Raw genomic sequence first — 23,571 nt, 5'->3', positions numbered from 1 at the left:
ACTATTAAAAAAGGGGAGGAGGACTTCTGGTGTTTATTTTTAGTGCTCTGTTGTCATTCCTTCAGCGAACAAATATTTTTCTAAAATTTTTGCAGTCCATATTTGTATGCCTTACATTCGCTCATGCATCTTTTATTTTCCACAGCATGACTTTCTAATTCACCAAATAAGGTTCTCAACAGCGCATCACATTTTTCAGACAGGGATTGTATTTAGAGCGCACTTAAAGAAGTTAAAGGAAGTTGGAGTTCAAAGCTGTCAATCAAGATCAGGTTACTCAAAAAAAAAAAAAAAAAAAAAAAAAGGAAAGAAACCTTAATAGAAACTATTCAAAAAATTACAGGTACAGTCAAATTGGGAAAGTTCCTTGTTTCGTCTTTTTGGGAAAAAACAATAGCCTCATCATCACAAGTACTTCAGTAGTTCATTGTTTAGTAATATGCTGAGAATATATGTGAAATCTTGACTCTGTCATGTTTGATTTAGATTAAAAAGTCTGAACAAGTATTATTTGATATCAATTTTGAACTATAATGTATATCACTAAGTATAAATTTCATATTGGTCTTAAAAAAAATTCCCACAATAAATATGTTTTTTTGTTTATAAAACAGCAGAACTGTCTTGCATCTAAAAAGCTTGCAGGTAATGTATCACATGTAAGGATGTAAGGTTTTTTAATGAAACATTGAATCCTAAAGGCTGTAAGCTGGCAGCTTAAATATGTTTAAAGTACAGTGTTTATTATGTGTATGTATTTCTCTAGAGAGATAATCCTCTGAATTATCATCTGCGCTTGTTCATATCCTCTGTCTATCTCCCTTCTGGAATGTTTCCTTTAATTTGAGTATATGTGGTTGTGATGTTTCCCACACATTGACAAAACACTACTTAAATTGATAAAATAAAAACAAAATTTGTCTCTGAGAAATGAATTTTATTAGAAGGTCAGTAATCTAAGACATTACTGTTTAACATCCATATCTTGTGAATGTAGCTGATCTATTTGATGTGTGTTCAGTTTGTTATGGAACAGGAGGTTTAAAAATCTTTAGTGGGAAAGTATGAATTCTGCATTCCATTTTATTTTTGAAAACATAGGATATTTTAGCTGGTTGTGCATGTAGACTACTTTATACTTCAGGAGTCTGGATATACTTTCAGTCTTCTAATCATTACATCTTAAAGGAGTGTGTCGTGAGTATGCTCAAGTTCCAATTACTGTCTTCTGAATGTTTCAATAGTTTCAATAGTTATTACTTCAAACAGACTCGAACAGTAAATAATATACATTTATATCCATATACAGAATGATGACATAAGTTGGTATGAATGTGGGGAGTCGCCTCTGTATAAGCCCGAAGTTCAATGATATCATATTGTTAATGCCTTCCACAACTTTCACATGCACATAGCACCTTATGGTTCCTATGACCCAAATAGGATAGATAATTTTCTCCTGACTAATCTTTACTGTAAAGATGTATCTGTTATACTTTTAAGCATGGTTTGTTCTGCTTCACTCCCTTTTGATTTTCAGGTTTGTTGTTATTGTCATTTTTTAAGTTAATTTAGTAAATATTTAGATGTGTTCAGTAAGCAAAATATTTCTCATTCCTTTACAAGTAAATTTATCTCTTTCAGAAATGTTTTCTAATTGCTGTAAAGTATGTAGTGAGGTTGTAGCTAGAGCAGAAGACTGTTTTGGGGGTCTGCTGTGTACGAATTTAGGTCTGTTGTTGGCTGTACATTTGGTCATGGGAAAGTCATTAAACTTCAAAATATTTGTTCATTTTTACTGATCTTTCATCTAACGGTTAATAAATGTCTCTCTCTCTCTTGGTTATGACATGGATTTAATTATTTCTTGAATGCATTGAGACCCCTTCATAAAAATAATGTTTTTGGCAGGTATGTTCCAAAAGGAGGTAGTGTCAAGTTTTCTTCCCCAGAGTAAATAACTCATAATTCATCAGTACCTCTTTTTCCCAGGCGCAAGTTGATGTCACTTCTGAAAGTATAACGAACTGTTTATGGAAAAGATGTCTTGAATTTTTTGTTGAGCTCTCTCAATATAGATATGTAGCCTTGATTATTGATGTAGTTCATGGTTTTACTCTGAAGGAAGAAAAATTTCTATTATTAGGTATACCCTTGGATGCAATTCATTTTTTAAAAGTACAGATGGAAAGAGTACTTTACTTTAACTGATTCTTAGAGTCTTTCTCCATATGTGGCTGAATGTGAACCTTTGGGAAAGCAGAAGCCATCGAAACTCTTTGAGTTTACCTACTTAAAAATTATCTCGCTCCTTACAGTTGGTTAGCCTTGATTGGGAAAGTTGGCTTTGTTTTAGTTTTATGCATGTTATCTTTGCGCATCTACTTCTTCTTGAAGCCACTGTGCTGTTCTTTATTATTATTATTATTGTTGTTGTTGTTGTTGTTGTTATTGTTATTGTTATTACTTTATCTTTTCTTTCTCAATGCAACAATTACCACTATCAAAAACAGCAGTCTGAGTCTCTGACGGTGCTGTCTATACTGGTCCTGTCACTGACAGTGTTTGTGATACCCAAATCAAGCTGTTGGTATTTTTTATGTAATACATACGTTTACAAGTAAGGTTAGAAACTTATGGATTGTGCAATGATAGCTCTTTACATAAGTTAAAACTTTTGAACAGAAAGCTGGTCTTAAAAATAGTACGACAAACTTACACCAGGGAGATGAAGAAAGAAAATACCGAGAACTTTCTAGTTTCACCCTCTCTGAAGAATTAATACCATTTGGTTAATGAGTTTTCTTGGCTAAATAAACAGCATCTATGTAAGATTCAGCACCTTGTCACTTTAACCATTTATTATCACCAAGTGTTCCTAACTGGACTACAGCTGCTGCATGTCACAAGAAAAAAAAAAGGTGTTACCAAATGCAGCTTAATTGGTCCACATTTAAAATTCACACCTTTTTATTTAACTACAGAAGCAGCAGCAGTGTTTTATGGTAGGGCTCTGTCTTTAATGGGGATTCTTAGGCATAACCAGTTAGCTGGTCTGTTATTTCACATGCATTGGTGTTTATTTTGATAATGGACTAAATGTAATTTAAATGGGGAGCAAATTTTACATTAGTTCACACGTCACAAGTTGGGAGATGGCAACATGGAATAAATATTAAGCATTTAGACACTGTGGTGAATGGTACTATAGAAAAGCCTGAAAACATATACATAAATGATGACTGCTCTTTTGCATGTGTTTGTTGTCATGTTTCATACAGTAGACTAGAGAGCATAAGGTGCCAGATAGCCTTGATTTTTTTTTCTTCCCCAAACTTTCTAGTGAACCTAGTGCAGAAGAATCATGCCACCAGCGTTATGTGGAAAGTGCGTGCCAGCAAATGGTGTAGGTGGCCAGTTTGTTCCTTAAAGCAGGTGGCTGTGAGAAAGGCAATTCTAGCACCCTGAGGGGATCTGATGCACTGTTGCTAGGAGAGAGAAGAAAGATGTGGTTGTAAGAAAGAAAGTTGTGAAACTTATCTCATTTAAAGCTCTGGGTCACCAAGGAAAGCACACCCTTCAAGGAAACATTGTTCTTGCAAACGCTAAATGTGTGTTGTCTGGAGGTTGTATGTGTTGTTGTAACAGTTGAATTCAGCCCACTCTGCTTACATGTTGCTGTATTTGATACAATGTGTTTAAATTAGAGGCCTTCATATTTTGTGTTTCTTTCAAATGCCAAGTTGTGTCAAATTCATTTTACTGTCGCTCTGTGGTCCTTGCTAGTGCCAAGAGCAGATCAGTTGTTTCCTTTCAAATTTTACTTAGGAAGGCATGTTTTATCTTGATGCTGCCAAGATAAAATAATGGATTTCTTTTGTAGGTGGAACACCTAATTTGAAAACACTGTGGTTTGCCAAGGGATCTGAAGTGGAAAAGCAACGGTACAGTACATTTCTGGCATGCTTTCATCTTCAGGATTTGATGGAAGAGCTCCAAGCTCTAGAAGCACCTGTTGCAGGATTCTGCTGCTTGCTGGCCTATCTAATGCTGCAGGTAACTGGGACAGTTACTCTTTCTTCAGCTGTCCTCCCTTATAGGTGTGATTGACTGGTAAACTCTTTTTTGTTGGCCTGCGATCAATTTTTCTCATAATCTTTACTGTAGGCATAGTTGATCAAATATAATAGTACTGCATTACAGTATTTTAATTACTTCATTTAACATGCATCATCCTGTTTAAGAAACACTCTTTTTTGGAGTTCATAATAACTCTCACATGCCCATGACAAAACCCCTTGGGCAGTTTAACAGACAGCGTGTAAACTGAGGGATTTCCCACCCTTTTGGGGACCCATTTGCAAATTAGAGCTTTACTTAGTGTTTCCTTAGTGTCATCAAAAGGAGACATCCCCTCAGGTGACTATGCAGGCTGGGCAAACAGGCAGTATAAATATTTAGTCAGCTCTCACTATTTTTTCACACTACTTTGTCAATCTATTCCATTTCAAGCCAGAATTGAGGACATGGTTCTTCTCATTAAAGTCTGAGTAATAGGGGATCATTAGGTAGTAGTTTTGCTATAATTCCAAACGCTTGGCAGCCTGCAGACTACCTTAATTGTAATGAAAAGGAATGCAAGATTAAATGCAATAACACTTTATTATTTATATTTCTCTTATGTATTTAATATGTTGCCTGTACTTGCCACCCTTCAAATGGTGATCTCACAAGTAGATTTTCCTCTCTGAGGATGAGAAAATTAGAATGACTTTATCTAATCTGATAAGCTTTGTTGCACTTTTACTTACTCTGAACTGTTTCGTCTCTTGTTTTGCTTTTTCATACTTCACTTGCCTCAATGACAATTATAGTGTTGTATGATGCATGAAAATAGGATCTCCGTGGCTTTTCTGTTCTTTTTCCTTCATATATGTTTGCTCAAACTTAGATGACGCATTGAGGCAGTATGTATGGGAATTATACAAATGATCCATATAGCTCCTTTTTTCTTTAATCTTTGCATAGCAAAATATTAATGGAAATTTTTTTGAAGATCAAAGTCATGAAACAACATTTCATGCCTTACAGTTTCAATTCAACAAGATAAGAATTGTATACTTAGCTTTAAAAACATACTTTACATGTTTTTTTTGTATTTGGATATGTTTTCACTGTTGCATTCATTTATCATGCTACTCTATGTACCCCTTTGTAGTATGATTACCAAATTATTTGAGAAAGATTTCTTTAGTGGCATTAAGAAGTTGAGTAACATGATGGAACACCTACAAATGTATGGATTAATCACAGCATATTAATAAAATGGAAAAAAAAAAAAAAAAAAGCTGTTTAACAATATGATCTTCAGAATTTATTATCCAGTGGCTAACATTGAAAACAAAGAGGAAAAACAGCTTTGCAGCTTGTAATTTCAGCAAGAAGACTAGCTGAGAGATCATGATAAAAGGGCTTAGCTTGATGGAAGGTTTTTCATGGCAGTACCAGTTTCTCAACACCTGTCCCATTTTTCTGATTCTCTTCTGCCCTCAGAGAAGCATAAATACAATCTACCCTGTGAACTAGACTAGCAAATTGATTTGGATCAAAATGTTTTTCATTGCTTAGTTGTTTTTAACTCTTTTTTTTTGCTGTCATTGTTGTTCTCTGATGTTGTCCATTTGTTTTCATGGTGTGTTTGAAAGGAAGAGCAAAAGTAAGTGTCAGAAGCCATGCTTTGAGCTGACAATACTGCCTCCATTTGTTTTTGTAGCTGAGAAAACAATGCTTGTCTAGCTGTGGCCTAATTCTTGTCTTTACACTTCATTCTTGAATTTTTATTAAAGAGTTAAAGGGGATTGTTAACTCCAAGGGATTTAAGTTAATATTAGGCTTCCATTTGAGGTACGCTACCATCATTTCTGTTAAGTCATATGAGGGAGAAATTTCTCAACTTTTTATCTCAAGGGAGAAACTTCTCAACAATTTTGTTAGATATCATTTAAACCAACCTGAAACTTTTTTTCTTTTTCTTTTTTTTTGGACGAACCAGCATACTGACCAACCAGGCTTCCTCAAAGTGTGTGCCATAACAGCATATAAAGCATGATTTAAAGTGTAATTTTTTCAATGAGGGTGCTTTTCGAATATACTCTAATTGAAAATAAAAATAGTGAAAAAATGACAATATAAAAGGCATTTAAATGTTTTTAAAAATGGCGAAAGGAGTGAATCACTTCAGAGATAAAACTGTAGAGCCACCAAAGAAAGGGGAGATAGAAACAATATTTTAAGCTCCTACATTTTTAGAAGAAATCTGACAATGCAAGCATGATTACTGACTGAGTTGGGATACTGAATGAAGTATTTCTCTAAAGAAATGTTTTGACATTGGTAAACATTTTTATTGGCCTACTCTCCTGGGGACATTTTTTTTTTCCTGTTGTATTTGCAAAAAGACTTTGACTTACTTTTCTTAAGACAAAATTGTGCAAGTATTGAGAATTGCTCTGTAAATATAAATCACTTTTTCTGTTACTGCAATGGATAAAATTTGCAGATGTGTTGCCATCTACACAAAGATGACAACTGACTTGAAATACAGGGTGAAGTAGGGCCATTATCAGATCTCAGCAGCCAGGTGGAGTTAATGAATACCAAGGAGCAATTGGAAACTTAAAATTTCTAAGACATCCCTTACACTATGCAAGTTTTAATAACTTCATAGAGAGGAAAGTATTTTACTATGGGATAAACAACAAGGCCTGATGAGAAAAGCAAAATACAACAACTCTCAATAGTGGCTGAGTAATTTATATCTTGAAGACTACTCTTAAGCAAATAAATGAATGAAGTAATCATAGATGGCTTCTTAGTATTGTTTTGTGTTTGTTTGTTGTTTTTTTATTCCCTGTTCATTTACATCAATATTTGTATTTTCTCTCCTTCATTCTTTTTTTTTTCCTTACTTCATAATTAATGATAGCCTTAATAGAAGCTCATAAGAGACTGAAGTGGGATATGCACAACATTCCCTGAAAATCAAGCTGTTAAAAGACAGACAAAGCAGAGTTGTAGGCAGCCTTTTAGCTGTACTGTAATTACACATTACACACTTCGTCACTTTTGCAAGAGATACCTTCCCTCAAGTTCCAGTTGATACTGAACTTCAATGCCTTGTGGATCTCACTTAGTCCTCTTTGTAGTCTCAACACTTTTATTTTGTCTTGTTGCACAAGTATAATTTACCGTTCTTACAGAGGAAGCAGATGATCAGAATTAGACAGCCAGGGTATCAGTCCAGCTGCTCTAGAGGCACTGTCTTTCCTCTGAGGTTGACCATGTGCATCTACAAAATCCCAGAACACTTTTTCACATCAGTAAATGCACCATATTCTCCCTTTTCTGGTAGAATTTGAGTGAACTGTTACAATAATTTAGAATTTTCCTTTATGTTTTCTCACTTAAGCATTTTAGATGCATTTTTCTTAGAGTTTTGAGTTTTTCTCACATCACTATGTAACCTAGTGAAAGAATCCAGGTATGTTTTTTTAAAAACTTGAAATTTAACTTAAAAAGGTAATTAAAATAGTTTAGATTTTTTTTTTTAAGTTTTCAACAGGTAACTATGTAAGCATTTAAAATAAATCCTAATGGTCATCAGATCTGTGGCTCATTGAGGTGGTTTTTATTTTGGGACTTGGTTATAGAGTAATTTTTGTTGCTATTATTGTTTTGTTTATTTGTTTTTGTTTGATTGTTTTTTACTATGCTCAGCATTATGGCTATGAAGAAAATTCCTGTTATTAAAGAACTTCAGGGGAATAGGAGAAGGGAACATGTAAAGGGTGTGCATTTTGTTTGATGTGTGGAAATCATGTATATACGCTATACATGGGTATGGAGAGCTATGCATTTCATTCAAATTGTGAAAGTTTTTTGTTCTATGTGAATGTCTTTTCCTAGACAGTACATTCAGGGTTGTCATAACTCCATGAGGTCATTGATTTAAATCAATGTCTTGATGTGCTTGAGAAATGTTTGACACGTTTGAGAAAAAGAGGGGCCAATTTTAGCAGTTTCTCTTCAGAGCCTTCAAATAACATGTTACTTTCATCTCTGTTTTAGGTCCATAGCCTATCTCTGGAAGACTTAAATGCATTTGTGGCACTCGTTCTCTGCCTCAGAGGAAAGTCAGCGTCTCAGCTGGAACGTTTGCAGGTATTGATTGGAATAATTGAGTAACATGAAATGGTCATGGTAACTCAGGAATAAATATTGGGGGAGAATTCTGCTTTATTTTTATTTTTTTTAATACAGGAATTGAGCATTGCAGAAAATAGTAGGCTTTTAATGTCGTACAGCTAATTTGAATATTTATATTTGTTAATCATGTAGAAAAAACAATAGAAGGGACATTCTCTAGTGGTTGGGATCCTAGGGTGAGCGAATTAGTCTCTGTTTTCTTCCTGACTTGGTTTCTGGATTTCTACCTGATGGAAATTTTTTAATGGTCAATCCCATCTTGATACATTGCTTCATTGCTTTTTCTTGAGGAGGACAGTGTTTCAGGACATCTGTTGTTTGAAAATCACTACATTTAATAAAGCTTGGCACTACTTCGTGTGGCTGAACATAAATCCAGCTAGAAAAAATGTCTTCTTACCTAATGTGGCCCACTATAGTGAAGACCTGTTGAATCACTCTGTAGAATATTGGATTGCAGAGAGCTATTCTGTGTTTTGCTTGTTTGTTTGTTTCCCATGTTGGTGTGGTCTAGTCTAATCACTTGGATCTTCTGATTTGTAGATCAAACTTTTCCAGGACAGTCTTAAAGTAGGAAATGTATTTATTTATTGCTTCTTTTTTATTAATGTGTAGCAGGGAATTAAAAGTTAAGACCGCAGAAACCATATGAATTGTGTAATCATGGATGCTTATGGAATCAGCTAGAGAGGTAGAGACTTTATACATGTATATGAGAGGTCAATTAAGTAAAGATCTTCTTGTGATACGTTAGTAATAGTACTGTATTAATAAAGGCAGAAAGAGAAGATTACCAAATATTTACAAGGGCTTCTAGAATCTGCTTTTAGATCTGGGACCAAGCTGTAGTAAGTTTTGAAAATAAATTTGAAGATACTGACAATGGTTAAAGAAATCTACATTGTACCAGTGTTTTTCTGTACAGTGATTGTAGAGGATCAGCGTGTTCTCTTCCATGGGCTGTGTAGTCATGAGACTTCAGGGATGCAGGTAGGAAATCTCAGTTAAGATCTAAATTTCATGACTGTCAATTATTCAAGAGTTCTTTTAAAAAAATTATACACTTTGCAAATTTGTTTTCTCCCTTTCCTATTTTCATAAATTCACATGTGGAAAAGCAGGTTCTTAGATGGTTATTGGAATGGAGTCATCTAACTAGTTTTTCTTGTATATCTGATTATGCAAGAGGATTTTCAAAGTCATAACTTCAGATTGCATGTGAATTATTAGCAGTGTACAAAACAGACTGCATGTGTCAATGGATATTTGAGTTGTGGGCTTACATAAAAAAAAAAAAAAAAAAAAAAGGAAGAGTTAAAAATCGTTGGAAGGTCTACCTTCTCTCTGAAAATTGTTTATATTTCCAGGGAATTCTCTGTTTCTTTGAATAGGCCATGTTAGAGTTTTAAAAGTCCTTTTTGTTAATGCTAAGGTAACCAAACACTCCTGTTACTGTCTCTTGGTTTCTAGTGCATGGGGACCAAAAAAAAAAAAACAAAAAATTGAGTGATTCCAGTTTCATTATTTGACTCAGTCTGACATACTTTTTTTCCCTCCAAATTTATCACACATTTGTTCTTTAGGCAATCAGTGTTAGATCTGTGTAACAAAAAGGAAGCAATGAAATGAAGGCAATACAGAAAACAGCAAAAATGCAGGATTTATTTCTGTCTTGAAGACATTATTACACATAATGTTGCACTTAATGTTGAGCATATCATTATTTTATCAAGTCTGACATGGCAGTCATTCAGTAAAAGCATAAAGGCAGCCAAGTGTAATTAGGAAGTATTGAAACAATTGGTTATAGATGCACCTACAGGTGCTATTACATAAATTTATGTAAATCTAAATTATGTAAAGTGCTTGGAAGTTTATTCACTTTGATTTGGAAGACTTTTTTCATTCATTCATGTTGTGGTTCTATGGAATTATAAATCTGAGTTTGGGATGCTTAGTATTGCATCCAACCATGTACTTATCAGCAGTCATTCTGGTAATTGAACCTTGTTCACAAAATTTTGTGACTTACAAAGCTTGTGGAAGATCAAGTATTGTCTGTTCATCCACTGCTGGCATAAAAGTACATGAAACATGAAGTTGGTGTTATGCTGTATCATGCACTCTACCGAAGCAGACAGTATGATGTTGGGATTGAGTTATGGTTGATATTGGCAGGTTTAACTTTCAAAAGTTAAATCACTCTGCTGTTTATATCAGCACTTCATGCACTAATGCATTCTGCTGTGCTAAAAACCAACAAAAGATTCACGCAATGCAGCTGAAATATTTGTATCAGGCTATTTCTTGTCATTCATAAAGCACTTCCTAGTGCTTTCTGTTGAAATTCATAGTGGTGCCTTTGGTAAACGTTCAAGCCAGAATAAATCCCTATAAAAGAATAATGAGGAAAGATTTTGGCCTGTTTCTATTCTGAGGATGTGAATAGGTGAATAACAGTTTGAAAACTTTCCCTTGTTACAGTTGAATTAATCTACCTTCCTGTGTTTTGATGACTTGGATCTCCAAGTGGAAAATAGTTGCTCTCTGGCAGTTTGATGCATATCTCCTGAATTTTCAAGTTATATCATGAGAGAATGTCATGTTGGGTGTATTGCCATAAAAGAAGCTTCTCTCTTTCATATCTAAACCACCTGTAATTTTGTGGTAGGATCGACTTTAATATCTATATGAGGTGAATCTCACTTGACTGGAAATGTAAAAAATGGTCTGTTTCTCATTTCTGTGTTTCTGAAAAGTGGTGTGTAGATGAACTCCATTATATCCTCTGAAGTTTCTCTTGGAAGGGCAGGAGACAAATCTAATAGAACATTTTATACAAATATTTTAATGATAAACACAGATCAATAAAGCAAGCATTCCGAGAATTGCAATTTAAGCAAGTCTTTTTCAGAATCCACTTCAGAATAGTTAAAATGTTTTTACACATTTCTATGTTTATTTTGTAGATCTGCAAAACTGAATTATGATGATAACTTTCTTTTAATAAGTATGAAACATATTATCAATAGATGTTTAATAGTTTAAATTTCTATGTTTAAAATCAGTAGAGGACCCAAATATAATAATTACACTATAACAAGTACACTAGTACACAGTTAATAAATACATGAGCCTCATAGTAGAAAACCAGAAGAACAGAGTACTTGTCATACTTTTTCTTCTCCTCTGAAAAGTTAAACAAGATCCCTAGGAACAACTTAATAAAGTTTCAAAGAAGTTAACATTAAACTTAGTCAGCATCTACAAATATTTATGAAAATGTTTGCTTATTTGCAATCTTGGACTTGTTTCTACATTTTAAGTAATAATTCTGTATTAATATTTACTCCTTATAAACAATTCTGTGAAGAACACTGATTTGGTCAAAGTAGTTTTGCTCTGTTTCTGCACAAGAGTCCATTAGCAAATATGTTTGAGTAGAAGAAAACAACTTCTACTGTTAACATGAGAGAAAATGTAAATAGAGCCTGTTCTCACGTGGTGATCTTTTCAGCCTTCAATTCCAAATCTGCTTTCTGATATACGATCCATATTTCATAGTTAATGAGATCCATAAGCTCACAAATTCATTAACAAATGTCTGTGGTTTGAATAAAATGGGTTAAAGCCATAAAAATATAGTTTATCTCATGCTGAAAGAAAGTGGCCTGTGGACATATAACTGAAATAGACGATGTCAGTTGCAGAAAGTAACTGCTTAATATTTGTATGTGAAGATTTGGTTATTTTTCAAGATCAATGGTTTCAAAATACTGAAATGTGCACATGACAGACAAGGGCTTTTGTAAATTCTTTTTCTCTTTTTATTTTTTATCTAGTTTCCTTGTACATCCCTTTTATGGTATATTAACATTCTGCTTTGCCCAAGCCTCCCATAGAGCTTATACATAAGGTCAGAATTAAGTTTTGGACCGCAGGTTGCCTATTTCCCTTCTTTCTATTTTAATCTGGTGTGCTGTTTTGGCAGAAAGCCCAGAGAGCCATCAGTCTAACTCTGCAGCCATTGTAGAGAGAAAGAGGCACCAGCAGTCGTGCTTGCAGTGTTGTTTCTTACATTGTGCTACCCATGGTTGTTTACAAGTGCAATTATAGATCATCTTTCACCTGTAATGCGTGTAGAACACTGTCCAAATAGGAGAGGCCACAGTGAGTTACAAACAGAAGTAATATGTTTCTTCTAGGATTTCTTCAAATATGTAAACACTGGTATTAGAGGTAGAAAGTTGTGAATCACATATTTCTGAAAGTCGCAGCCAAAGATCAGTTTGGAAAATTTGGTTAAAGACCGTGCCTGGAAATTGGTAGATAAAACTTAGGTTCTGTAAATGCTTTTAAAAGTGAAATGTATGTCATAATACATGAAGAAAAAGTTAGTAGCAGATGCATAATGGATATATGCATCACTTACTGCTGGTATTTATGGCATTTGCAAGCTCTTTATAGCTTTGCCATAACATACCCAGTTATGCCATAATATCTACTTTGAACTAGTAACATCTTTTTGTGCTACTCAGAAAAGAATCTCTTTTGCTGTGTATGAAATATTAAAAAGTCAAGCCTGAAATGTATATCTTCAATTTTTCAAGTGCATTCAGTTACTTGAAAAATATTACTGATATTAAATGTGGACAATCATTTTAAGTCTTAAATGATAAGTTCTAGAGGGTCTATGCAATTTGATTGCAAATAGACTTACACACACAAAAAAAAAAAAAAAACAACAACAACAACAAAAAAAACCACTAAGAAGCATTACTTCATTAGATTTTGGAATAATGTGAGGAAAATAAAAATAAAATAAAATCTCAGCAAACTAGTTTGACAGGCAGAAATAGCTTTAGCAATAATTGCAGTTATGTAGAAGGTTGTAATATTTTCTGTTGTATGGTGCAATAGAAGGAGAATTACCTTGGTAATGGTTTGATATCAATATTACACAAGTTAATTTTTTTCTCAAGTGTTTTCCTAGGGATACTTAGCCACATTCATGCAAATAAATTAGTATGTTTTAGAGTAACGTGCAAGTATCTTAGTTAGGGTAACTCATACTTCAGAAGAATATTGCTAAATCTATTCTGTATTTTTAACTCAGTATTTTTGTTCTCCTCTGCCATCCAAACAGAAAAACATAAATAATACCCTGACTCTGAATATTCTAGAATTTGTCTTTGACCTATTTGGCAAACCAGGCTACATTTGTCAACACCATTAGATGTGATACTGTTCAGACAGACTCCAAACAGCTTTTGTAAGCAATCTACATTTTTCAAAACACAATTGTTTAAAAATAAAATAAAAATTTCTCCAGGAGAAATAAAGCCATTTCTGTGTATGTTTACTGTACCTGTGTGACTGTTTCCTATAATAAATATTTACTTGCAGTCTAATTGAATTAAGGAAAACATAAAATACAAGTAAGAATATTGTAAAGGTCTCCTAGCTAAAACTCTCTTAGGATCTGCTTTCATGATATATTTTTGGTATTAACTAAAGAGGAATTTTAATGCATTCCCAAATTCTTTACTGAATCAGGGCTTCATATTCCCACAGAACTTGCATCCGACAATACTGTTTTTAAGATGATTGGTGAGATTGTAACTGGTCAGGTGGGAGCAAGGGTGGGCTGAGGTGTTTTACTATCATTGCTTCAGAGCCCATTCTCTCATGTTCTGCAGCCCTTAGGTTTTCTCAGTGTTCTGGGCTAATCTGGAACAGAAGCACAGTAGTATAGGATGTGATTTCAAGCTGAGAGTGGTTAAGTCCCTGTTCAACTGCAGAAATAAAACTTTTTCTCATTGCCTCAACAAAATCTTAAGTAAATCAGTCCAAATAACAGGAGTTCAAGTCTTCAAGTAGTTAAATTAGTTTGGTTTTTAAGCATGTACATGGTTAATCAAGAGCAAGTTGCATCAAATGAAGACAGCAAGAAAGTACCTGATTTGATTGTGCTGAAATTGTTGAAAACCTTTCACATTCCACTAAACAAGTTCAGAGAGTAGCCAGTTTCACACTGGGAATCCTGCTTATATTAAATCTATATATTAAGTCTGAATGTATTCAGGCTTGCATACTCTATTTTTTTTCCTGTTAACTGTATTTTGGTGTCTTGGGCCTGCATGCCTGCTTCAGCGTGCTGCCTTTGCACTGCGGGACCTTTTTATTTTCTCTAGTAAATGTGAAGTGGTGGGTATGGCTCTAATACTTAACACTCAGTAAGAGAATTGTGAACTTGCACAGGTTAAACATCTGTGCAAACAGAATTATATCTCAGGAGCTCAATTTACTCACTGTTTGTAGTATTTTTTGCAAGTCCAATATGTAGATCTGTTGGTATTTTCAGAATCGTCCTTTGAAGTTCTGAAGAAATCCAAGTTCTTTTGGTCCTGTTGTACAGACAGCTGTCTCTACCTTTCTTTGCTGGTGTTGATTCATAAACATACAAGAAAAAAATTTTAGGTTGCCATATTCAACTTCCAGACAAGATTGCTGTTCTCCCCTGCTCCCCAACCATTTTCTTCTTTACCAAGTTGGATATAGTCATTAGTATTTTTGGAGTGTGCTTCCTTGAACATTTTTTACGTTTGATATAATCTCGAGTATCAAAATTCACATAACTGTGTGAATTCAGTTATGTCTCAGTGGCACGGATACAAACCCCAGCATGACCAGATCAGCTCTTCTACCTTCTGAAAAAAAAATAAAAATAAAAATAAAATAAAATTAGTTGGATGCCCTTTGCTTATGGAGAAAATCATTGAGCAAGTGCCTTAAACCAGAGGATTTATATTCCTTTTTGTGGAAGAGATCTTGCATTTTTTTCCATAATCGCATGGGCTTGCTATGCCATTTTTTTATTTATTTTTTGTTTTTCCCCTTAACTGTCATGTAGCTTATTAGCAAGGTTTCAGCAGTAAGGAAATAGAAGCCGAGTTTTGGCTGTAAACTGCTTTCAAGCTTTATATAGCATAAAGGTTACCTTAAGGTAAAAGGTAATCTGGCATTTCAGATGAAATTACTGTTACTTTTTAATCCATGCTCAGTAATACTGCAGAAGATGAAATGTAATTTTTGCTTGTGGGAATAGTAAGATCTCACAAATACTGATTAAGCAAACTGTCAGCTTTCAAAAAAAGAAAGAAGTTACTACAGAGCAGGAAATATTAATTTCTGGCATCAACTGATTCTTTCCTGCTAGGTTTGTCTTGGTCTACTCATAAGACAAATAGTTTCAACTTCCTTGCATGCTGTGTTAGACGGAAGAAGTGGTACCTGAGGGCTGGAGCTGGTGTTTGCATGGCAGAGGTGGGGTTGCTCTCCATTGCATCTAAGGGCTGACCTGACTCCCCGTAGGGCAGGTGACGGGCAGGGCCTGAAGCTGGGGAGGGAAGGGAGCATGCCATCAGGAAGCGGTGGCACCCATGCACCTGCCTGTCATCTGCTTTGGGCTGCCGGCACCTGCCTGCGTGTCCCTGTCACGCCTGGGCAGGAATGCAGGCTGCACATCTGCCTGGCCTTGCCCTGGAGAAGCAGATGGCTAAGTGTAACTTGGGAGAAGCAAAAAACGATTTTCTGAAATGATCTAATGAGCCACATATAGGTGGATGGGGAGAGAAGATAAAACAAGGCTTTAGGCATGCGGTTACAGGACTTCATAGGATGTACTGGAATTTTGCAAATGGCTATGGTAGAAATGTTCACCTTGAAGAAATCAGAAACAGCAAGGCTAACCAAGAACCGATTTGTTCTCTTTCTTTTCAAGTCTATTCTTGATTGACATCATCATTGTCCAGGGGTTAAAAGTCAAGACACTGTCTTATTCCTATCTCTTGCTTCCTGTATGACTTTGGTCAAATTGTTAATTTTTTTTCCTTTTCTAGTTTTTACTTGTAACACTCATGCAACCAATAATTTCAATAACAGTAGCTGAAAAATCAGAAGTGCTCTACAAAGGTGCTCTGTTTTTTTTACTATGTTCTTAACATTAATATTGTAGTGATGTTGCACATATATTCTCCTCCCATTTACCTTCATTTGACATTTCTTTCATGACAATTTCACTTGACACTAACTGAACGATAGTTGAGATGTGGTTGAAGGAACGTTTTATAAAAAAGTGGAGCTATTTTAAGAGAAAGATTGAAGTATACATTATAACATTCCTTACCAGTGTTGTATCTTAGCACCTCATGGTATCACCACTTGCTAAGACAGCTTTATTCTGTTATTTTAAGTGAGAAAACAAAACCCAGAGAAAATAATGCCAGATCTATAAAGGTGGTTTTGTTACCTCCAAATACAATTTGTAGGTATGAGCAAGCTAAATACAATTTATGGGGAGATTTATTTAATTGCTCGGAAATCTAACCAGCATGTCTAGAGTAACACCAGCCCTAGTAGAAAGCATATGCATATTAACTAAAAAGGTATATTACATTCAATTATGCCACTATATATTCATCTGATGCATTCAAAACAAGCAACATTCAGTTTCCTGCACAATAAGAAATAATATATGTATTGGTTTTAGCAAGGGCAGTTCATGCATGCCTAAGGATCTTTTCCTATGTAGCAATAGCTTTCTGCTTACTTATTGTATATAGGATACAGGTCCTTTCACAGGTCATCTGAGATACTGTTGTGTTGATCCATGGTTTGATTTGTCTTGGACCTGAAGGTAGTCCTGAAATAGAGTAGACCTGCTCTTTTCTTCCTCAACCTATGGACTCAACACCTGGAAAATCCGTTAGCCAGAACTGTTTACCTTGGACCCTATCACTTCCAAAGGTGAACTTTAGTATCAACTAATCCTGTGCTACAGCTGCTTTACAATACAAAGAGATTAGAGGGGGGGCAGAGGGGGGAAACAGAAAAACACTTTATTGTGCTGGCAAACAGTGTTTGTTCTCCTGGAATTCCCTGTACAAACCATCTTGGTTCACTGGCAGTTTCATTTATACCAGATGTGACGTTAGTAACAGCTGTCATAAGCTTTCTTGGAAGGTGCAGAGCTTCAGATATACCAAGTAATTAATGCCTGATCTAAATTGTGCTGAAGTTCACCAGTCTTTCTGTTGATCAGAAACAGATCAGGCTCCTAAAAAGTATATACTCAAAAATTAGAGAGGGATTGGTCATACATTGAGACAAATAGGTCTTGAACATCTACTTTGACTCCAAGGAGAAAATAAGTTCTAGCTTGGCTAATAAGCCTCAGGCAGTTTTAGCAGTAAACTCCCACCTATCAAAATTTCTTTGTACATGTAGTTGCAACGATGTCTTAATCCACAGCAATAGTTTCACAGTACACTATGAAAAAAGCCCACAGGAGAGGACACCAGACTGTGGCACATGGAAGAGTTGTATACTAAACCAGTTAGCATTTGCCAATGTAGTCTGCAGCTGTGGCAAAGGTAGCCAAGTATGTTCTGCTGGGCAGCTGTGTTGGTGGCAGATTTTTTACTTCTAAACTTTTTTTTTTTATGGACCAGTCCTATGATTAAACAAAGGGGAAAGGCCTGGGGTAAGAAATGGATGAGGTTTTTAGATTGCGAGTATGGTTAAGAGGCAGGTGATGGTAAATGAAGCCCCTAATTTAAAAGGTTTTGTTAAAGGAGCTAGTCAGCACAGAGTAGAATACAGAAATATAGAGTGAGGGTCAGAAAGTAAGGGAGTGGAAAACTTTTGGGCTTTGGAGGCTTACGTTAGGAAGTTGCTGGAACTAAGAAAGGAAGGCGTCCTTTTGTACAGTTCTTTAAGTTTGTTGTCTCTAGTAATGGTCTCCTAATAACTTTTGAATATGTTGGCTATTTTCAGGAGTGTTTGATAGGGGTGGAGGAGTCTCTGAGAGAAGCACATCACTGCAGATTTTCTGAGGTTCGGAGAGCCCATTGGTTTCTGGTGCAGGTGTACCAGGAGCCTGTCAGCAGCTTGCCTCCCATGGTGGCAAACTTGATTTGTTGCAAGGAATGTGGAACAACTGATCCTTCTCACAATTTCACGATTTTTAACTAGCGTATGAAGAAGAAGAAAAAAAATAAATGAACATGGGAGTTTTCAAAGTCCCAAACAAATAAATACATTTTGCTACTTAATAAATCCCATGTTATCTGTATGAGAGAAAGGTGAAGAAGTTCAAAGATAAGTCACTAAAAACACAAATGCATATTGAAAGTTAAAATCCCAGTGAATCCATTTCTGTGGAAAGGATGTGGCTGCTGGCAGGGTCGCAGTTAATCAGTTGGTTAGCCTGATGGCTGTAACTCAGAGTTTATCTGAATGCTCTGTGAATGTCACACGTATTACAGACTGCTATTGGCTGTGTAATCATTAGATCAGAGTCTAGCAATTGTATAGTTGTAGTTAAATTAAGGAAAGTGTTGCTATTTTAATTTTTTTCTACAAGTACTAGTGCACTGTCCATGACATATCTGTATGAATAACTTGGAAGGGCTCAGCTTCTTAGCTACTGTACTATTCCTCAGTATAGAAATCTGAGTTAAGGTAGGCCATGCTGCAGATAGGACTTCAGTGCTCTGATAAAGACAGGCATTTTTGAAAATGAAACAGGTAATTAAAAAGCAGTCTTTCTGCAACCAAAGGAGATTTTTATCTGGTTGTAGACTGGTTAGCAGTAGTATTTTTGCTATTATTACATCTGATGCTTAAAGGTAAAGGCCATTTTGCAGCTTTGTTTAGGTTGACTTCATTGAAGTTTTTGGCCTCCTGTAAACAACAGTGTATCACTTTACATCAAACTACTGATAAAACTCAGTAAATAAACCTTCTTCAAGGTATAAACACCAAATAATTGGGTTGTTTACTGCTCAATATTTACTGTGAGGACTTAGAAGTGTTTAAGAACTGGTTTTGCTAGTTTCTCTTGCAGCAGAGGCCCTCACAGGATCTGCTCCTCTTTCCAGCCTCCCTTTTCCTTTGCACCCACCTTGTTTAAGCAGGAAGAGCTTAACTTAAGCCATAATCTTTTATCAGAATAAACCTTAATCGTGTTTTCAAAATACCGGCACTTCCCTCTTCCCTCAGTTTGACAGGTGAAGGAAGCAGGTGAAGTGCTACACTTCCAGCCACCTATTGCACAAAGCTGACTGATGCAAAGTAAACACAGTTTTGCCAGCCTCTCTGTCTAGAGTAACACTCCTTAAAATCACCACTGTTGCACCAATTTAGCTTATTTTTGCTCAAGAGCAGAGCGTATCGTTCCCCTGCATGGGATTTATACTATCTTTGGACAACTCGCACTGGGAATTTATGCCAAGGGCTGAAGGCAAAACCTGGAATTCAAGCAAGGACCCTTGTCTTTAGGCTGAAAAAATTTCCTCAGCGATTCTTCCATTGTAGCAAATCCAGCTCCAGTGAGGTGGTCATCAGTTGACAGTTCATCAGTTCATGTTTGAACCACAGCGTGCCTTGCCTCTCCCAGGCAAAGCTAGGCCTTTCTGGTTTAATGACAGGTTCCTGAGATAGGATCTACCTGCCGCCTTTATTGCTCAAACATAAACTGCCTATGGTTAAATATTTGATCTTTTAAGACACAGGTGGGTTTGAGAACAATAATAAATGAAATAATATACTGATAATATACTGACTGAGTTCAAGCAGGCTTAAAAAGAAGTGGTTAAACTAGGAAAGTACTTATATTTTGATCACCATCACTTGAATTCCAGTGGTTTATTGCTTGGATCAAGTTACATTGTTTTTTAATTATAATTCTTCAATTGATTAATTTTAAGCAGAAATTAGTGAGTACTAACCTGTCCTTGAGTGCTGTGTTTTCCTTTTTATAACAGAAACAAATATTCTTTTGAGGAAAACTAAAAGAAAAAGAAGTATGCCATTTTAAGTCATGTTTTAAAATTTACGTTTTAAAATGTTAATCATATTTGTATCTTCTATATTCAAATAACCACAGAAAGAAGGCAACAGATTAGGGAAAAATGTGCAAGAAAAACTTTAATCCAAGATTCAATATTTTATATATAATGAATGTATGTCCCCAGAATGTTATTAAAAATCTTACTAAAAGAACCAGTTCTTAAATGAAATGTAGTATTTGGAGCATTGAGGTACAGATGAAGTGTAAAGTAAATAAATGTAAAGTTATTACCATCTCTATATTGTTCCTGTTTTCCAGAAATGAAGATAATGAGATAGCTTTGCCACTGGTTACGCTTCTGGCCTTCATTTGTTTCTTCTGACCTTAGGCATATTCAGAGACTTACCCTTACCTTTTAAGTGTGGTAGAGCCTATTCATTCTTTTAACAGAATGTGAATCCTCAAAAATCTTCAGTTTTACCATTCCAGAGGAAAGAACTGCAAGGTTGGTTGGTTGTTTTTGCCATACTCCTACCATACAAAAGTGCAGCATTTGAAGCACATACAAGCTCATACCTCTCTCAAAGAAGTAATTTGTGAATCCACAAAGAAGACTCAGGGGGCTAAAAGTTCTTCCTTAAAGCACAAAGGTACTTTTACATCCTGAAAATGTGTTTTGGTCTAGATTTGGAAACTGTTCCTGTGAGCAAACGGTTCCTGCATGCAGAGCCTCTCTCTGTGGTCAGTGGGGATGCACACAAGCACAAGCCCAAGCTTGTGGTCCATAAGCTGAAGCACTGTGCAGAGCAGAAAAAAGCATGGTGTGAGATCAGTCCCTGACAATGGCTCTTCTAGCAAAGGTGTTTCGCAAATTGTTGTAACAAATGTTGACATTAGTGATGTGGCTACCACATTTCTCTGTCTCTTTTCAAATTGGGTTACCGGTTCATCTCAGGCCTTGTAAAGCACGGTATCAGTAACCTCTGATGCACTGTTATGAGAGGACTGTGACCTTGGAGTTGTCTCCTCAGTCTTCACGTGGGCAAATTGGAAGAGCAATCTTTGTCTCCCCAGCCCTGAGTGGTAGGAGCAGCAGCAGGAGCACAGCAGAGGCGGCTGGTGCAGGAGGAGCGGTTCTCACGCACCCCCGGGCTCCCTCGTGCAAGTGTCATCAGCTGGTGGTAGAAGCAGCAGCGGCAGGATCACAGGGGTGTATCTCACATGATTCACTGGGGTCCTGAGTTTATAAAAATAGGAAAAAGAGCAGACACAGTTTCCAATAAGAACTAATCTCTAGGGTGTAATGCCCTGGAAGGCAAGGCTTCTTTTCTTTTGGAATTTTCCACTTATCCTCATCGTGACGTCTTTGCATTGCAGACACCAAGCAGTTGTGAGCATTCCCATGGCAAAGCAAGTCTGTGGTTTGCCATGTGCACGAGCTCATTGTTATAGACTCGCTGTGCTTTCATTTTCTTTGTTTTTCGTTGCCAGACATAGAAAATAGAAACTACCCTTTAGTGAATGTATTTCCTGTCTCATTAAAATAGAGAAATCACTGTTGGTAGCTTTTGACACGGTTTTGCCAATATCGATTTCTATGAAAAAAAAAAGCAAGCCTTCCCTTCGTCCCTGTCCTCCCATTACATTAGTGTTTAAGAAAAGTTCTGGTTTGATGTCCTTGGACAGTGAAACATTCTACCTGTAAAAGCTGTCACCAGCAACTTTCTTTTATCTTTTTAACCTGTGTGCCTCAGCTGTAGTTGGAGAGTACAGCTGGGGTTGTGTTGGTAGCTCAGGCTTCATACTCACTTAGGCAGAAGGAACAATTGGTAGCAATGGCAGTACTACACTGATCTCCAGCTTGAGATGGCAATCAAACTGGGACTTCAAAGTCCCTTTCTGCATTTGATGATTTTGTGCGTCACCATCAAAAGCAATTTTTTTTTCAGGTTCCTGTTTAGACACTTGTTCTGCAAGTATCTATGCATTTGTTTTGCATTAATTTGAATAACATAACTGAAGAAAGTTGGGTTAATCACATACTTGTGTTGGGTGTATGCTTACAGCTTCCAGAACACAATAAAATAAAGATTTGAAATCTTTATCTTAAAGATTTGTGGTCCAGATGGCATCCAGCATCTATGTATAGTACTGGTAATCTGTCCTACCAGCTGTTTTACATCCTTGGTACCAGTGGGATTAAAATGGACAGTAAGAGCAGATCTTCATTAATAAATGTTAAAAGGTATGAATTAATAGGCATCCAGTACACAGATGTTAAATTAGAAGATGAGAAATTTCTTGCTGCATTTACTATTTTCTTTTCAGCAGCTTATATACCTGCTTTTGCTAGTCTTGGAAAGTGTGTTTTCAGCAATTATTTTTTTTTGATGTTATCAGTACTTACTGATAATCCAATGACAGAAGATACTGATTTGTGTGCCAGGGAATAAAAAATAAATATCTATAGTATCTATATTAAAGCAAATGTTGGTGGTATGAGTCATACCAACACAAATTTGGCCAAATTTGATTCAGCTGATTAGCGTGCAACTGTTGTTCTTGGACTCTGCTGCTAATTTTAGCCTGATATGCCCATTTTCCATATAGCTTAAACAGAAAAAAATTAACCTTTATTTTGTACTTATTTAGTATTTGTCAAAGCATTTTATTGAAGTTATTTGAAGTTCAATTTATTGCTGTGTTGCAAAGGAGACCAGGGTACGTACATCCTGAAGGAACTCCCTGCCTGGATTAGTTTATAAAAAAGGGAGTTGTGAAGATTCCCAGCAGCTCTCCCTCACTGGATTTGCACTCATAAAGTCTCACTTCAGTCACAAACCAAACAGCTTCTATCTGAAAGCATGGACTGAAGTGAACTAGTTTCTGAAGGTCTTGAGATTTGGCCAGGTGATCAGAAATGACTGAGTCAGTGTGATTTAAGCATCTCTCAGCTGCAACCTAATAACTGTCTGTGTGCACTTTTACAGTCTACTTTAGTACAAATAATACTGGTTCACTTAACCACATTCCTTTTTTAAGTACCTTTCAGCATTGCAAAGTGCTTTGCAGAAACCTGCTTTACTTGCCAGCGCAAGAGAGTTTTAAGTGTGCATGTAGTTACTGGTCTCAGCTGGGAAGATGATTACTAACAGCTGGAGGCAGTAACTTCCTGAAATTCACAGCCTGAAAATGAGTTTCAGCCTCCCATCCTGAAAATGCTTTTATTTTAAAGTGAGTAATGGGGGAGGAGAAGAAGGTCTTCCTTACTGAAGTATGAAGTATCACGGTAGGTGAAGGATGGGCCTTTCATTTTCTAAATGATTGCTCAAATTAGCTCCTGTTTTCTGCCTTTGTCTGATTGTCCATGATTGTCTGCAGTTTTCTTGGGTGAATTGCAGGTACTGGGTGTCACTGTGGACCAGTGTCCTGCTGGTCAGCTTGATGTCTCT

The 23,571-nt window shown here is 36.0% G+C and overlaps 1 protein-coding gene across 6 annotated transcripts in view; it reads left to right on the top strand.

The window, feature by feature from the left end:
* FAM120B (family with sequence similarity 120 member B) overlaps positions 1-23,571 on the top strand; it is a 60,593-nt gene that overhangs the window by 20,886 nt on the left and 16,136 nt on the right. For all 6 annotated transcript variants that reach the window (XM_068676849.1, XM_068676848.1, XM_068676847.1 and 3 more), the window contains 2 exons: positions 3,884-4,056; positions 8,128-8,220. In XM_068676849.1, the coding sequence (XP_068532950.1) occupies positions 3,884-4,056; positions 8,128-8,220 (266 nt within the window). The remainder of the gene's footprint in view (positions 1-3,883; positions 4,057-8,127; positions 8,221-23,571) is intronic.

This window comes from Anas acuta, chromosome 3, assembly GCF_963932015.1.
Source record: "Anas acuta chromosome 3, bAnaAcu1.1, whole genome shotgun sequence".
Classification (NCBI taxonomy): domain Eukaryota; kingdom Metazoa; phylum Chordata; class Aves; order Anseriformes; family Anatidae; genus Anas; species Anas acuta.
Note: the sequence above shows the minus strand (reverse complement) of the source record. Positions and strands in the feature narration are given on the sequence as shown.